The sequence below is a fragment of the Alexandromys fortis genome, unplaced genomic scaffold (genome assembly GCF_014885135.2).
Source record: "Alexandromys fortis isolate MF-2015 unplaced genomic scaffold, M_Fortis_MF-2015_v1.1 scaffold_31, whole genome shotgun sequence".
Taxonomy (NCBI): Eukaryota; Metazoa; Chordata; class Mammalia; order Rodentia; family Cricetidae; genus Alexandromys; species Alexandromys fortis.
The window spans coordinates 6,455,699-6,472,120 of record NW_026067974.1 but is presented as its reverse complement, the minus strand read 5'-3'; the positions used below and the strand labels follow the sequence as shown (position 1 = coordinate 6,472,120).

The window sequence follows — 16,422 nt, the reverse complement described above, 5'->3', positions numbered from 1 at the left end:
ACCTCTTGACGGCACTCCTAAGAGATAACGAGTGCGATTTACATCCTGTAAGGATGGGAAATGAAGGCCCCGAGATGTTAAGGAGTGTACCCCAAAATAGTTCACAAGTGGGCGGATGCTTAGTAAGACCAGAACAGCATATCATTTTTCCTTTAAACCTTGCCTGTCTTGGAAGGCCCAAACACGTGTGCATGTGTGTGTGTGTGCCCCTCTTCTTGGCTGCAGTTGCATTACCAGCATCAGGTGATCCAAGACCTGCAGGAGCTGTGGCAGCAGTACTCCAGCCAGCCCCTGAAGACTGAGGAGGCCGGGGCAGGTCAGGAGGATCCCCTCAACTCCAGAGTGCGACCTGCTCCGACGCCCTTAATGTTTGTGGAGAAGTCCCAGGGAGACCCCCATCACCTGGTGAGCCGCGGGAGCCTAGCAATGGAGGCCCCTCAGCTGCTCTCGAGGCAGGAGCTGGATAGCCTCAGAGAACTCCGAGAGCCCTTCCTCCCTCAGAAGACTGGCACCAAGAGTTTCCCACGGAAGAGCATTATGGAGGAGATTCTTGTGGAGGAGAGCCCTGACATGGAGCCTACCAGGAGCCCCTGGGAGCTGGAAAGCCTTCCCCCGCCCAAGTGGAACCTCTGCCTAGAGGACTTCAGAAAGGTACCCCCAAGGCTCTGAGGGGTTTGTGGAGAAAGCCCCTGAGTATGTTGCTCCTTTCTGGAACCAGTTGGGGAGGCTCCAGCAACCTCCCTTGCCCTATGAGCACATAGATGAAACCTGAGGGCCCAGAAAAAAAAAAAAAGTCTCTTGAGTCAAAATAATTTTTTTTTTTAATAAGAAGCTTCTGTGAAAGCCTTGAAGAGTGAGGTTCATGGGAACAGATTTTTGTGGGAGGTGTCAGGCTCCCATATGGAAGCGTCTTCCATAGCTTCTAGTTTTGGGGCCCTGTTCTATGTAACCAGGCCCATTGCTAGAGAACACAGGGACCCTTGGAGTTCTGGTCCAGAATGGTTGCCCATGGTGTCCATGACCCTAACCAGGCAGTGCTGACCTTCCCTGAGGAGGCCCAGAGAGAGGATGGCCTCATCCGGCTCAACAAGGCAGCTGTGGAGCTATGCCAGGAGCAGAAGCCATTGCAGTCTGACATCCTGCACCAGATGTGGTAGGTATCCTTGAGGGGACCACCCCAGGTCTCCTTCCCTAGAGCCTGGGAAGGTAGTTCCAGAATCAAGGAGGCTAGGTTTCCCTTGAGCTCCGATGCTAAGAAATGTGGCAACCGTCTCACCCTCTGGAACCTGCCACAGCAGCCCCACGGCCGCCTGTTGCTTCTCTGGGGAGCAGTCGCAGCAGAACAAAGAGTTTGCTCCTCCCCCTTCCCCTTGTCTTGTTCTTTCTCAATGAGCAGAAGAATGGGGGGAGTGGCAGGAGACACTTGAAGAGAGAGGGAACCTCACAAGCTTCCCTCTGTAGCCAACCTGCCATTGCCTGGGTAGACTTAAGTGGCTGGGTTTCCATAGGACACAGTCCTGGGTAACTGCATACCGGGAATCTTGTGCAAGGCCCAGCCCTTCCTGTGGAGCCTAAGTCTAGCCATCGCTCCAAGCTGGAATTTAGACTCTGAAGCAAGACTGAGTTCACCCGGGCTTCTTAACACTAGTCCTAGACCTAATCTCTTGTTTGCCGCCACAGGGAAGCCAAATTCCAACGTGAACACTTGCAGAGTGTCAGGGAGGGTTGGCTGCTTGGTAACGTGGCATTTTCCTGGTAGTTTCCCTCGTTGGAGTCCTTAAAGGGAGGCAGCCGAGCCTCTGAAGGTTCAAGGACAGGTGAAGCCTGCTGGCCTTCCTTCAAGGTGTCTTTTCCTCCAGTTTGCAGCTGTGGCGAGATGTGATTGACAGCCTGGTAAGCCAGTCGCTATGGCTAAGGGCTCTTTTGGGCCTGCCTGAGAAGGAGACGGTTTATTTGGACGTCCCAGAAGAGCAAGGTCAGACATTGTAAGGTCTCACCTCTCTGTGGTCTTCCTCAGTTCTCTGCCCTGAAGGCAGCAGTACCTTGGCTGTTTATCCCCTTATGGTAGGTATGTGATGGAGTCTATAGACGTGGGGCTCATCCATCTTCGTATCTGTTGCCAGGATTTGAGGCTCACGTCAGTGGAGCCCCTTGTTTAGCACGTTGAGTCACTGGGAGTTTAAATATATTGGAGCTGGGATTGAACTGTCTCTTGCCCTTGTCACACAGTCTTGTTCCATAAGGTCACATGGAGGGCTCAAGGAAGCCCCCCCACACCCCTTAGCCCTCTCAGTTGTCTGCCTACTGAGCCTGTTTTCCAGCTCACCTTGGCATAAGCCTATGGTGTAGGCCAGGCCATAGGGGGCCTTCGGTATGTCTCCCACTTTCCGCCTCTTAGGTCATAAGTCCCCTCCAGTCATAGAAGCAAAGGTGGCAGTCGGTAAAGTTGGGAAGGAGGAGCGGAAAGGGGCAGCCCAGGAGAAGAAGGTACCAGGTATCAGAGACAAAGAGGAAAAAAAGGGAGCCAAGATGTCAGGGAAAGAGGTATGTGCAGGTGTGGTCTGCACCCTGGATGGGACTGGGGAGAACTCTTGGAGTGGCTCCAGGAGAGCCTCTGGAGAGAAGACCAGACCTCCCTCAGAAGCTGTCGAGGTTATGGGGTCTCCGTTTCTTCATGCAGGACCGCCTGAACAGCAAGAAACAGAAGACGAAGGATGACAAGAAAGTGGTGAAGTCTGCAAGCCGGGACAGGCTCTCCTCAGAAGATCCGACCACTGACACCACGGTCCCTTCCCAGGAGCCCATAGACCCCCTGGTCATGGAGAAATATACCCAGAGGTTGCACGCTGAGGTGAAGGAAAGAGGGGACCGCACACCTCCCAATCCTCACACCTGCATCTTTCATTCCCTTTATTCCACTGAGGAGCACCTGCTTTTACCTACCCCCCCCCCAAAATACCAGAGAGAAATGAAGGCAGGCCAAGGAAGGTTGCCTTAGGCAGAGGAAGCAGCTGGTGCGGAAGAGGAGTGGGCCAGCAGAGTGGTTGGGAAACGAAGCTACAGACAGGGCCCGTGGGCAAGGAGGACTTTGCTGCCCCGTGTGAGGCCTTGGAGTTTTCTCTGAGTGACCCCAGAAGTCATGCAGAATTCCTCACTGGGCTTGATATGATGGGACTTAGGGTGCCTCTCGCCGACCTTTGATAAATAGACTCTCAGAATCACAACAGAAAAGAGCCCCTCCCTTTCCAGAGCTGCTTCCCCCACCTCCCCACAGGTCCACCCTGGCAGGCGCATTTCTTGGGAGAACACCTTGTAGGTGCCTTAGTCCTCTTTCTGTTGCTATAAGAAAAGCTGATTTGGTTTCACGGCTATGCAGGCCACAAAGCCCAGGAGTGGGGCATGGGGGGTGGGGGGGAGAGGACACTCATGCTGCTTCACTAATGACCCAAAGCAGAAGGGCAACTGGCCTTGTGTGGAAGGTGCACAAAAGGAGGAGTCAGGACTCCTTTGCTCTGCGAGGGTGAGCTCCTCACTACTCAAAGACCTCTTAAAGGTCCCCAGATTTCCCAGCACTCACACGGGAATGGAATTTTAAGGCGAGCTCTAGAGGGGGCGATGTACATTGGAAGGACATGCGTCCCTCTGTTGAAAAGACTTCATCAGGATCTGATCTTCAGCAGCAGGCCCGCAGAGATGCTCCCAGGCCTTCTTGGTCTTTTGTTACATGCAGTTTTTCTGAGGTGTGGGGAGGTCTACAAAACCACGCTCATTATGTCATCCTATCTAACAGGGATACTTCGTCTTTCACAGATAAAGCATTGTGAACCTGGGCTTACATTACTGTACATTGTGGGACCACCCTAGGGTCTCATTTGACCAGCAGTTCTGTTTACTGCTGCCTGTGACATCACTGAGTTTTCTGATGGCTGATGGGGTCTAGAAAGTATTTATACGGCTCTGGGGACTCGGGGTATAATCCCTTCTTTGATTCTCTGGTACTAAGAGTCAGTTTTCTTAGGCTGTGTGGTCCAGCTGCAGCAGAAGGCTCAGACTCGGTTTTGGAAGCGTCAGCGTGTAGATCTATGATCTTACAGGAAGGAGAGTTGGCTTCTGGAAAACCAACACAGAATTGGGTCTGAGCCCAGGCCCACTCCAGATCTAAAAAGCAATTACACGCAGCAATTCACTGTACAACTCTGGCATTCCTCTCCGTATTTTCTCTTTTTGCAAGGCCGATACATTGATGCCTTCTGCAGAGTGAGCGAGCCCTTCGCTTCTGATGCCTGTCCCGTTCTTCTTTCAGGTCTACGGGCTGTTGGATACTCTGATTACTGACATGATGGTCCTGGCGGATGAGCTCAGCCCCCTAAAGAGTGTTGAAGAGCCTTTGCGTTTTTGCAGCTGACTCTTGGGTCCACGCTGCCTCCTGGGAAAAGGGTTAGAAAAAGTCAATAAAGAATCTTTAGGTTCCTACCACTTCCGTTGTGCCTCTGGGCATGCTGGATCTCCACTGTGTCAGGTGATGTCTGTATCCCACCTGCCCACACGTGGTTCCCACCCACATGTAGGGAGGAGATGTGCAAATGACAAGCCGAAGAACAAGGGGGTAGCAGGGCAAGGAATGAAGTCAGGTGACAGGGCAGATTGCCTTGTCTTTGGAGCAGGCCCCGCCTCAGGGCCACACTTTCAGGGTCATGTTTCCTGAAGTCAACACCAGTGTCAGAGTGAGAGACTAGGAGGAGAAGCAGAACCAATGGGATCTGGCTTCCTGAGGTCTACTTCAGCTCTCCTCACCCCCCAGGTGGCACTGGCCAAGCCTTTTAAACCCCGGAGGAACTGGGGCCAAGCTCAGACCCACCCCAGGTCTGAAGAAAAACAAACAAAAGTACAACTATTTGCAACTATTTGCAAAGAAAGTCTCACAAGTACTGTTTTCCTCTCCCGGGCTGTTCTCTTCAGCACCCGTGTCCTAAGCCAGAGGTTAGGATTTGGGCTCTAGTCTGCTTTATCCCTTCCTCCAGCCAACACATCTGGCCCGGGGCCAGTTTTCTGCTCTGGTGAAAAATGTAATCTCAGTGGGACACTGTGAAGGTTTTAAATTCAAAATCAGCCGGAGCTAGATAATGACTCTGAGGCCAGCCAGCCTGGCACTACACCTGGAGACAAGGTCTCAAGCGAAACAACGAAACAGCTTTAAGAATTCCCACTCCTTCCTGGAACGAAGGAATGTGGACTGTGAAATAGGTGAAGGGTAGCAGCTGGGACAGAAAGGCAGTGCCTGCTTGGGTCATCCTGGGGTTTCTGTTGTAACAAATGAAAAAAAAAAAAAAAACTTGTGGGCTGAGGGTCTTTAGGAGCAGCAGTGGATCAAGGGCAGCCGGCAGCTCCGGCGCAGCAAAATCCTATGGGACTCATACCTCACGAACCTTCAGCACTCTCCAGGTGAGAAGTGGAGGAAGGCGGTACAGAGGCGGCAGGGTCCTCCCAGAGTCGGAGAGGCCAGGCGAAGCCACCTGGGAACAGGAAAAGACAAACCCCGGGTGGTGTTCTGCCTTCTGTTTTACCGTCCTCTTGGCTAGGAGGGGTAAGGGCGTAGTAGGGGTACTGGAGTTGCCTACACACCCACCCCTTCCCCGCTTCTAGCTCAGGAGGCAGTAGAAAGGTCAACTCGCTGCAGGGTGGGAGTGGGTCAGCTCCAGTCTGTACCCCTGAGGTCACCGGCTGACACACAGGCCGGCCTCCCCCCCCCTCCCCCAGGCACCGCCCGGCAGACAGCAGGAAGGGGTTAAACACGCCCGCCCGTCATCCTGTGTCCTGTTACTGCTGAGGCAGACCTGCCTGGCCAGCTGAACAACTTTCCTCCGGAGAGTGCTGGCCGGCAGGAGTCGGAGAGGCAGCCGCCCGAGAGGCTGAGCTGCAACCTGCTGGGGGACTCTGCTTTCCTTCAGAGGGCCCTGTGCCTCTGGTCGAGGGTGGGGCTCCCGAGACCAGGGTCTGTGGTGGATGGCTCTGGAGCTGCTCCTGAGGCTGTACCATCCCCCACAAGTCAGAGGTTCACTGCAGAGCCTGCTGGGGCTGGGGTGAGGGAGCCCACACTGGAGGTAAGCTCCCTCCCGCTCCGCGCTGGTGCCTTGCATGAGGGCGGGGGCTAGAGTGGGCTCAGGATTTAGTCTCTCTCCCAGGCTCGAGAAAAGGCAAGGCAGGGCAGTGGAGGAGGACCTGGAGGCGTCTTACCTGCAACCCTTCCTACCTTCCTGGTCCCTCCAGAAAGGGACGCAGGGCCATCCGGAGGTTCTCAGTGGCGTTCCCCCTCAGATCTTGGCATATCTCTGTATTTGCACCTCTAAACTTAGGGTGGCCCCTTAGTCCACTCCAGTGCGCCCCTGGACACAGCCAACTCAGGTCTGATGAAGCCAGACAGCCTAAGGTTAGCTACCATCCAGTCCCACATCCCTCTAGCAGCAAGAAGGACACTGCCACTCCCCCATTGCTCACTCTGGGCTTGATGGGGACAGAAGATGGGGAGGGGTGCCGGCTGGTGGGGGTGCACACATACTTCGGCAAATTCGTGCGTGATTGGTTCTTTCTATCTCTCTGAACCTCCACCCTGGGGATGCCATCTGCTTCCTCGGTGCTGACTTTTAGGAATTTCTCCATCCCCCACCCTGGCACCCTTCTGGACTTGTGTCCTGAGAAGTCCCTCCACTCCAATTCCTCCTTGAGGACCCGTGTGGAAGAGGGAGTCTAAACTCTATGCCCCCACCCCCAGACCTACCTATACCCTTTCTCTACTAGTACCCTCCTTCCTTCTTTCCATCTCTGAAGTGGCCTCCCCAGGTCCTGGCTGCTCAGCGCCCTTCCCTCCACCTGGCAGGGTCTGGCTCAAGGTCACTGCAGTAATTCCACACCCGCTGCCCCGGGGCTGCCGCTGCCGCACCGTCTTATCGGCAGCTGGGTTTGTGTTTCACTCCCTTTTATTCCTGGGCATATTGTGTTCGATAAAACCTGCTTGTAACACCGCTGGCAGGGCTCCCAGCCGCTCCTCCCGCCTTCCTTTCCTCTCAGCTTCAGCTTCACGCCTGCTCCAGACGGGACCGTACCCTGCCCCTCTTGCTCCTTACTGTGTCCCTACTATGTTAAACTCCTTAAGAGTAGAGGAATGGCTGGGGTGGAGGTTCAGGCATCTCCCTTTGTTTCTGGTCCCTTCCTTTCCCAGGCTCCAGCAAAGGTGTGTAAGCAATGTCCACCTTGTTCCGAGGAGAAAAATCCAGGTTTGGCCACGGTGCCTACACAGAGGGTCCCTTCCCATGAAGGCTGGTTGTAGCCACCCCGGCAAAGTGAGAAGGCCTGGGAAGCCAGGCCCAGGTAGAGTCAGGAGGTCTGACCTGACTGGTTCTGCCAATTCCAGCAGCCAGCAGGGAGGAGCAAGTACACCAGGGCGGGCTTCGCTCACAATTATTCCCCATCTTGACTCTGCCACTGCCAGCCCGCCCTCCCACTGGGGAGGTGAACACAGGTCTGAGTCACTAGCGAGGGGGAGGGCAGGAGTTAAACAAGTTGTGGCTGTGGCCATTCTCACAGAAGGCCAGCTGGACAGAGAGACACAAGGTAGGCAGCCCTATGGGCCGGGGGGGGGGGCAGTTTCCACAGACTCCCATCTCTCGGCCAAAGACTGGGACCCGCGGGTACTCAGAACGGAGATGATCATTCCCTTGAGGCACTGGAAGGACAAACTTCCTGTACACAACCTTCACACCTATCCTTCAGGAGGCTGGGACAGCTGGCCCGCCCGAGGGTGATCGGGGAGGGGAGATCTCTGTGGTAGTAGGGGGCTTTCATGGAGAAAGTGGAGGCTCTGCCAACCCAGCTTCTGTGTGTGTGTGTGCGTGCGCGCGCGCGTGTGTGTGCACATGTATTCGTGTGTAAAACTATATTAGTGCCATGATGGTGGCAGGAGGCTCCTACTTTGGGTCTCTGACAAGGCCTCGGGGGACTCTTCTGCCTCCTGAGGCTGTGGGAAGACATGGGGCTGATTGTCCCTTTGAGTCTGCCTCTGTTGGGCTGTCAGGTCTGCTGCATGCCTAGGGCCTTGGTAGTTTGCTTGAATTGCCCCTGTCTTCAGGGAACTTCCCTTCTGGCTGAAAAGGTGGTTCTGAGATAAGTAACTAGATTAAATTAATTAGCGAGCTAGGCAACACGACAATAAGTGTTGAATTAGTCTCAAGGAGACTTGGGTATTGTCAGTCTTACCTCTGCTACCTACATGCCCTTTGCTGTGGGCGGGTCACCACGGCACTCCTATGTGTCTGTGGCGGAGGCCAGGGGGGTGTGCCCCAGTACTCACAGATTCCCCACTTTGCTGGTTGCTTCTCTCTCCTCACTCTTCCCTTTGCGTCTCATCTTCAGCTCAGCGCTATCTCCTATAGGAAGTTGCCCACTATTTTCCCTGCCTGTGCCTCCTTTACCCCTGCGCATGCCCACACTGGGCCGTGGGTATTCTACAAGCACATCGCGGGGTTTGGGGAGAGACCCTCAGGAAATAAGTGTTGCGAGAATTAAAGTATGAAGAATGGCCATAGGAGAAGAGAGAATAAAGGGCTAAGCTGGAAAGGTCACAGCCCAAACGGCTGAGGAGACAAGCATGAGCTAGGCGGGAGAGTGACATTCCTGGTGGTCACTGGGTGATCCTTGAAGCCACACATTCAGGTGGAGGGAGCTCTGTGACCGCAAAGGAACCGTGGACCGATTCTGAGTCCCACTGTCCCCATATTTGACTAGATACAGGGATTTCAACATCTTGGTCTGGTGGTCGTATAGACGAGAATGCCAAACAGGGTCCGTTGAATACTGAATACGGTAGGAAAGATAAAAGTGTCGGCCAAAAGCTTTCGCTGGCAGCAGGGACGGTCTGGCCAGGCCATATTCCATGAGGAAACAAACAGTGAGGGAGCCCCTGATCCTGAGTACCAGGTCCTCTTTTTCCCAGCCCCATGTGGAACCCGAGGACACAGCCGCCCTGCTGAAAGCAAGGCGGCCCATCCTTCGAGACCGTGACCTCAAGACGGTGGCCTTCAGCCCTCTACCTCCGGCGGGGGCGGGGGCTGCCCACCTCCAAGTCCCCAACCATGACAACCTCTGCGCTCCGCCGCCAGGTGAAGAACATTGTTCACAACTACTCAGAGGCTGAGGTCAAGGTGCGCGAGGCCACCAGCAATGACCCCTGGGGCCCACCCAGTTCCCTCATGTCAGAGATTGCTGACCTGACCTTCAACACAGTGGCCTTTGCTGAGGTCATGGGCATGCTGTGGTGGAGGCTCAATGACAGCGGTAAGAACTGGCGACATGTATACAAGGCTCTGACACTGCTGGACTACCTGCTCAAGACAGGCTCGGAGCGCGTGGCCCACCAATGCCGTGAGAACCTCTACACCATCCAGACGCTCAAGGACTTCCAGTACATTGACCGTGATGGCAAGGACCAAGGTGTCAACGTTCGGGAGAAGGTCAAGCAGGTGATGGCCCTGCTCAAAGACGAGGAGCGCCTGCGGCAAGAGCGTACCCACGCTCTCAAGACCAAAGAGAGAATGGCCCTGGAAGGCATGGGCATTGGCAGCGGGCAGCTGGGCTTCAGTCGAAGATCTCGGGGCTCCCCCTCCTCCTACACCTGTGAGTAGACCCTAACAGTATGACTGGAGAGGGTGGGTAGCCCAGCCACAGTCCTGGCTCTGTAGCCAGGAACAATAAATAACAGATATCTCAGAAAGGAAGTTGGGAAGACCCATCCAGATAAAGAATGTAACGTGGAAAGCACAATGCCTGCACATAGTAGGTGCTTAGTGATGCAGATGAAATAATGACATCATCAGTTGTTTGCCCCATTAGTCAGCTGTTGAGAGGGCGCGTGGAGGTCGAAATGCAGGCTCTGGACTTGCTTTGGTTTGGTTTGGTTTTTCAAGACAGGGTTTCTCTGTAGCTTTGAAGCCTGTCCTGGAACTAGCTCTTGTAGAGCAGGCTGGCCTCGAACTCACAGAGATCCGCCTGCCTCTGCCTCCAGAGTGCTGGGATTAAAGGCGTGCGCCACCACCTAAGGCTAAGGCTCTGGACTTACGTACCATTCATTCTGTTCCTTCCAAGCTGAGTGGCTTGGGCAACCAGCTCTCTGTAGAGCAGAGGTCCACTTACCTCCCTCTATTGTTTGATCTGAGAACTGAAGGAGACAAGGCCAAGAATGCCCTTGACCCTTTTACTCAGACACCTGATGTTCTGTAAACCCCCACCACTCAAGAGTATTGTCCTTGAAAACAAGGGTGGCTGATGACGAAACATCCTTTCTGATGGCTTGCCACAGCGGTGGAGGCCTTTGTGACCCGGGGAATACCAGAACGGCCCTCCTCCATAAAGCCCATGATGGCCTACTTGGGCTCTGAGGCTATGATTTTCTTTGATTGGCAGATCCCTTCCTCCTAATCCCTGTGGCCCCAAGTAGGCTATGGTCCTATTGGAAGAGTTCAAGAGCTGAAGTCAGGGACCTGCATTAAGTCCTGACTTAGGACCATGGCCAGGCACCCCCTGCACTGTCTACTCCTTGCCAAGGGGCCCTGGCATCTGCCTTAGCAGTGCAGTGGAGAATCCATAATGGGTGTCCAGTGTGCTGCCTGGCTCACTGGCGCCTGAATAGCCAGTCTCCTTTGGCTCACCCTCTGTGAGCCCCAGCTTCCGGGCAGGCAGAGGAGTGTGGGGCCCGTGGGGACCGGTGTGCTCACGGGAGCCACACTTGTTACAGCTGCGTCCTCATCCCCGCGCTATGCCTCAGACCTGGAGCAGGCACGGCCCCAGACGTCTGGAGAAGAAGAGCTGCAGCTGCAGCTGGCCTTGGCCATGAGCCGTGAGGAGGCTGAAAAGGTGAGACCTGGGTCTGTACAGGGTGTCTGTGGAGGAAGGAAGGAGGTCTGGTACTCACTAGCCTCCGCTTGGGCTCTCCACCCTGGACCTGGAGACCCACTCTAGCTCCCAAGGCGGCACAGGACACATCGATGTGCCTGATCTGTCCCAGTCACGGACTCCAACTTTTGGTGGTTCTCAAGCAGGACCCAGAAGATGTGGTGTGTAGTTGGGGGTCTGTGGTGTACCTTTGGGAGCTGCTCTTCTCTTTGTGCTTAGGAGAGGTGTGTGCTGACATGTTCTGAGAAAACACGGGGGCTATCGCTCCCTCCATCAACTGTCCTTCCTCCGATACCTCCACATCTTTGCCATGACTTCTATGGACCGACCAGGCTGGAAACATTAATGCCTCTTCCATGGGTGGGCTAGAGAGGTTCTCAGGGTACCTAGAAGAAAAAGATAGGTGAGACCCGAGTCTGCACAGGGTGGCTGTGGAGGAAGGAAGAAGTTTGGGGCTCACTAGCCTCCACTTGTGGGAGGCTGATTCTTAAGTTGCATCTCAGAATCAGACCCACAGCAGGGAGACAGCCACCCTTTCAAGGCCCAACCCCTTGAGCAAGGGGCATCTCTGTCTCCACCTCTCTGCCTGGGCAGGACTGTGCTAGCCCTCTCTAGCCTTGGGGTGGGAGCACTGGGCCAAGTTCACCCCTGTCTTCCTCCCTCACAGCCAGTCCCCCCAGCCTCTCACAGGGATGAGGACCTTCAGCTGCAGCTGGCTCTGAGCCTGAGCCGGCAGGAACATGAGAAGGTAGTATAGGGGCAAACTCGCCTAGGCCACAGGTGCCTACCACGATTCGGTGACGGTGACAGCTCTGGTGGCAGATCAAGGGGCACTAATCAGCTTCTCCGCTGCGCTAATTTGGGTGTCTCCCACCTGCTCTCTGCTAACCCCCAATCCCTTGCTCATGCCCTACCTGTCCCTTCTGCAGGGGGTGAGGTCCTGGAAGGAAGATGACTCTCCAGTGGCGAATGGTGCAGAACCTGCTGGCCATCGGCGGCGGGACAGAGAGCCTGGGAGAGAAGAGAGAAAGGAGGAGGAGAAGCTGAAAACTAGTCAGGTAGACAATGGGCTGAGGAGCGCTGCTCGCCCAGGACTGGATGTAGCCGAGTTGGCATCCCTACAAAGTGCAGAGCAGAGCTTGCTGCAAGCACTAAGTGGGAAATGAGGGTGGCGGGAACACAACAGGGGTTAGTGAAGCGAAATGGCCTGTCAGAGTCATGATAGAGAAAGAAGCCTTGCACTTCCTGCCACTGAATGACTTGGGACATATGACTGGCCTCAGTTTCCCTTTTTGCACAGTGGGTGTTTTGGACAGTTTTAGTTCTCACACCATAGGATCATGTGATACTGTGGGTCTGGATTAGGAGCTGGTTCAAGCGCATGGTGCTGAAAATAGGTTCCTCGGGAAGGGGAGCAGGTGGCCACTGAAAGCAAGATAATTTTCCCAGGTTACTCATTCTGTCCCTGGGGTGCCTCTCTCTTCTTCCTCTCTTGTGTCTGTGGTGGCCAGTTTCTCTTGAGTACTGGGCTAGAGAAATAGACTCATTCTGCCCCCTCATAAAAAAATTTGTCTAAAGTACCCCTTTCTGGTGGCCCAGGATCTAGCACAGCTCTGCCTTTCTCTGACTGTGTAACTATATAACTCTGGGCAAACCCTTTCCTCTCTCTGGGCTTCAGCTAGTTGGCGCATCTGTCACATAGGTACATTACCTACCTCACAGGGGTGTTATGAGATGGGACACTGGATGGACGAGGAAGCGTTTTATAAATGGGAAATGCTGATCAGAGGTGAGGGGTCATTAAAAGATGCCTGTGCAATGAAGAAAGGAGGGGAATGAGCTGGCGTCGGGTCAGGCCTCGTGGGTCAGGCCTCCCCTCCCTCTCGGCCCCACCCACTTCTGAGCCATGGTTGCCTCTCCCCTCCACAGTCCTCCATCCTGGACTTGGCGGACATCTTCGCACCTGCCCCAGCCATGCCTTCCACACACTGCTCTGCTGACCCATGGGACATCCCAGGTGGGCATGCAGGGATTCAAGAGGCCCCCCCTCAGACTGGCCTCTAGGAGCCTCCTTCCAGCCACCTATCTGCAAATCACTTACTTCTCTCTTTAACTGAGGATCAGTGTGCTACCTCAGGGAGAGGGCCTTGCTGTAAGGGGGACATATCTGCAGATCTTAACTCCTGGGAAGCTCTACAGAGGGCCTGGTTGCCCTCACTGACTAGCCAAGCCTTGATGAGGCCAATACTCCCAGGTTTGGGGGTCCAAGTTCCTGGGCTTATTTGTTAAACATGGACTTGAGAGTACCACTGACTCCCAAGTTAGCATCCCACTTGTGAAGTGGGTACCACACCACCCAACCTGGGCTGGGCAAATGAGAAGGGCCCTGGACAAAGGGTGTGGGAATGTTGGGATAATGTCAGTGCTATCTCTCTCTCCTCTCCAGGTCTCAGGCCAAACACTGAGCCAAGTGGCTCTTCCTGGGGACCTTCAGCAGACCCCTGGTCTCCAGTTCCCTCTGGACATGCCCTGTCCCGAAGCCAGCCTTGGGATTTGCTTCCTACTCTTTCCTCTTCCGAGCCCTGGGGCAGGACCCCAGTGCTGCCTGCTGGATCCCCCATGACAGACCCCTGGGCACCAAGCTCCCCCAACCGCAAACTCCCCAGCACTGGAACAGACCCTTGGGGGGCCTCTCTGGAGACTTCTGATGCCTCTGGTAAGTGGAGGGCACATGGGTGAGAAGCTGGGGACTCCTGGGTCCCCTTCCCTCCAGTACCAAGGACAGTCTATGGTGAGAATGCCGTATCTCAGACCCATCTCTACCCTTTTCACTGGCTCACTCTATTTCCCTCTTTCTTCCGACTAGCTCTAGGTGGTGCCTCGTCCTTCGACCCATTTGCCAAACCTGTAGAATCCACAGAGCCGAAGGAGAGCCTGGACGGTGCCCAGGCCCTGGCCCTGGGGAAGTCTAGTAGTCCTGTGGGTAAGAGGCCCCTGGGATACAGCTGTTTGGTCTAGGGGGGGACTGAAAGGGCGCCTCTGCCCTCTTCCTTCCCCATCGCCGAACTGATCACCTTTCTTTCAGAACTAGACCCATTTGGAGACACCAGTCCCAGTTGCAAGCAAAATGGCATGAAGGACTCTGAAGCCCTTGACCTGGGTGTTCTAGGGGAGGCGCTACAGTCAGGAAAGGAGGCGCGACCCTGCCGGACTCCGGAGTCCTTCCTGGACCCCTCCGCCTCTTCTTTGGTCAACCTGGACTCACTAGTCAAGACACCCCTGGCTGCAAGGACCCGGAACCCCTTCCTGACAGGTAGAACCCTGGCCTGGCGTCTGGGACCCCGTTGGGCCGTGCCACTCCCGCGGTTGCAAAGCCCCTTATCCTCTGTTCTCTCGCCCGCAGGTCTGGGTGCTCCGTCCCCGACTAACCCGTTTGGCGCGGGCGAGCAGGGCAGGCCGACCCTGAACCAGATGCGCACCGGCTCGCCCGCGCTGGGTCTGCCGATGGGACCCGTCGGGGCGCCCTTGGGCTCCATGACCTACAGCGCCTCCCTGCCCCTCCCGCTCAGTAGCGTGCCGGTCGGCGCGACCCTCCCCGCCTCGATCAGCGTCTTCCCGCAAGCCGGAGCCTTCGCCCCGCCGCCCGCGAGCCTGCCTCAGCCGCTGCTGCCCACGTCCGGCCCGGCGGGACCTCTGCCCCCGCAGGCTGGCACCAATCCCTTCCTTTGAGACGCTTCGGCGCCTGCGCGCGAGGCCACGCCTCCTCGAGGGCGGTCGTGCAGGTTGAGCCTTGCTCCTGGTTCCTGAGGACCCCTGACAGCTCCTGAACGAGCTAGGGACTGACATCCAGGGGACGAAGACTACATCCGCCTAATAAAGACTGGAATCTACGTCCTCAGCTCTTACCAAGTGGACTTTTTGAGGGATGTGGCAGCTGGGTCTGGACCACAGCACTGATTACCAGCCGAGGCGGAAACTACTGGACAGTCTGTATTCCCTCAGAACCCTCTCAATCTCCCATTCCCATCTCATGTCGGCCTGGTGCCTTCCTTCCCTACGCTCTCATGCATTTAGGCCTCCATCCGCTGTCACACATGGGCTACCCCGCTAGCAAGGGGTAACAGCATTTGTTCATTCCTTGATGCGCGATGTACCTTATGCAGAGAATTTCATGTAATCATATTGCAAGGAGCCTCCGCAGTTATATTGTTGCTCAGGACTTCAGCGTTTGTAGGGCCCTACCCAAGCTGAGCATGCAGTGCTCCTTGTCCAAAACTGGGTTAAGTATTTCAAAACACAGTTGGATGGATATGGTGGTGACACATACCTGTCGCCCTGGCTCTTGAAGGAAGCTGAGGCATGAGGATACTGAGTTCAAGGCCAGCCTGGGCTCATTTTCTTTTTTCTTTTTAAATTAAGACAAGAGGAGGAGAACAATAAACTAAGGGCCCAGCCCTCCCAAGTGGGGTGGCATAGGTCTTTCTTACTACTCCTGCCTAATAGCTAGCTGAAGCTTTGAGGGGTATAGTAGTATGCTCACAAAACTGGAGTGATGTGGGGCAGGAATTCAGAGTCAGACAGTCCGGCTGTCTGTGCCGGATCAGGTTTAATTCAGCAAACACTGACTGACTGTCTTGGACAAAATGCTGGGCTCACCCAGGGGGATCCAAAGAGGTCTGAACCCACATCTTCCAGGAGCTAAGAGGGCAGCAAGGTAGACACACCAATAACACTGAATACGGCTGCCGCATAGCCAGCCACCGGAAGCCCCCTTATCTTATGTCTGATTTTATCATCTTAAATCCCACCCTGCCCCCGCCCCTGCCCCTTTCACCAGGGCTGAAAGGAGCCACCTTGACCCCCAGAGTCTGGCCCTCTGGAGGGTTGTTGCGGCATGTAGAAAACCAAACACGGGCTGGCCCTGAGCTTCTGGGGGTTACCATGGTTATCCATGTGCACCCGGGACTTAGGGCCTGACCTACCAGGCAGCCTGATGCTGGTCCCACTCTCTTTGGGGTCACAGACTGTACCTGGGTTTCCTCAGCCTGAAGCACCACCGCTGGTGGAGGTGGCACAATACTCTGCCCTTCCTGGGTACATGGGCAGGAATTATTCTGCTCATAGGGAGGGAGGCCACAAGACTGCCAGTAGGATGGGCAAGGGCAGCTGCTGGGAGGTCAGCTGGGCCTGCCAAGCTCTGCTCCGGGGCCGAACTTAAACTTAATGATAATCGCTTGGTAATGAGTGGTTAGGCGCTCCTGAGTAAATGACTTTACCTCTGTCTTTGCCTCTGTTTCCTTACTTGCAAGAGTTCCTTGTGGGTTTACTATGCAGATGCTCCCAGACCAGTGACTCTTCATCCCCTTCTGTCTTCTGCCCCACCCAAACCCTGAAGGGTCAGTGTGCTTCGTGGCCCCGGGGTTCTGATACTCCCCCATAGCTCTGGCCCTCCACCCCCGGAGCCCTGAAGAACAGGTTGGT

At 55.2% G+C, this 16,422-nt stretch overlaps 2 protein-coding genes across 3 annotated transcripts in view; both read left to right on the top strand.

The window, feature by feature from the left end:
* Mycbpap (MYCBP associated protein) overlaps window positions 1–9,120 on the top strand; it is a 29,580-nt gene extending 20,460 nt beyond the window's left edge. The window contains exons 14-20 of the mRNA XM_050156792.1: window positions 226–651; window positions 1,032–1,153; window positions 1,860–1,975; window positions 2,399–2,544; window positions 2,681–2,851; window positions 4,304–5,442; window positions 8,987–9,120. Coding sequence (XP_050012749.1) covers window positions 226–651; window positions 1,032–1,153; window positions 1,860–1,975; window positions 2,399–2,544; window positions 2,681–2,851; window positions 4,304–4,405 — 1,083 coding nt within the window. The 3' untranslated portion in view covers window positions 4,406–5,442; window positions 8,987–9,120. The remainder of the gene's footprint in view (window positions 1–225; window positions 652–1,031; window positions 1,154–1,859; window positions 1,976–2,398; window positions 2,545–2,680; window positions 2,852–4,303; window positions 5,443–8,986) is intronic.
* A 5-nt stretch (window positions 9,121–9,125) lies between these two features.
* Window positions 9,126–16,222, top strand: Epn3 (epsin 3). Of its 2 annotated transcripts, XM_050156988.1 has the most exons (9): window positions 9,126–9,666; window positions 10,784–10,902; window positions 11,609–11,689; window positions 11,871–11,999; window positions 12,871–12,958; window positions 13,388–13,657; window positions 13,808–13,924; window positions 14,027–14,254; window positions 14,345–16,222. In XM_050156988.1, the coding sequence occupies exons 1-9, from the start codon at window positions 9,126–9,128 to the stop codon at window positions 14,668–14,670; spliced, it is 1,899 nt and encodes a 632-aa protein (XP_050012945.1). In that variant the 3' UTR covers window positions 14,671–16,222. The 2 variants fall into 2 exon arrangements, with proteins under 2 accessions (XP_050012945.1, XP_050012946.1); XM_050156989.1 differs by lacking the exon at window positions 11,609–11,689.
* Window positions 16,223–16,422: the final 200 nt, after the last annotated feature.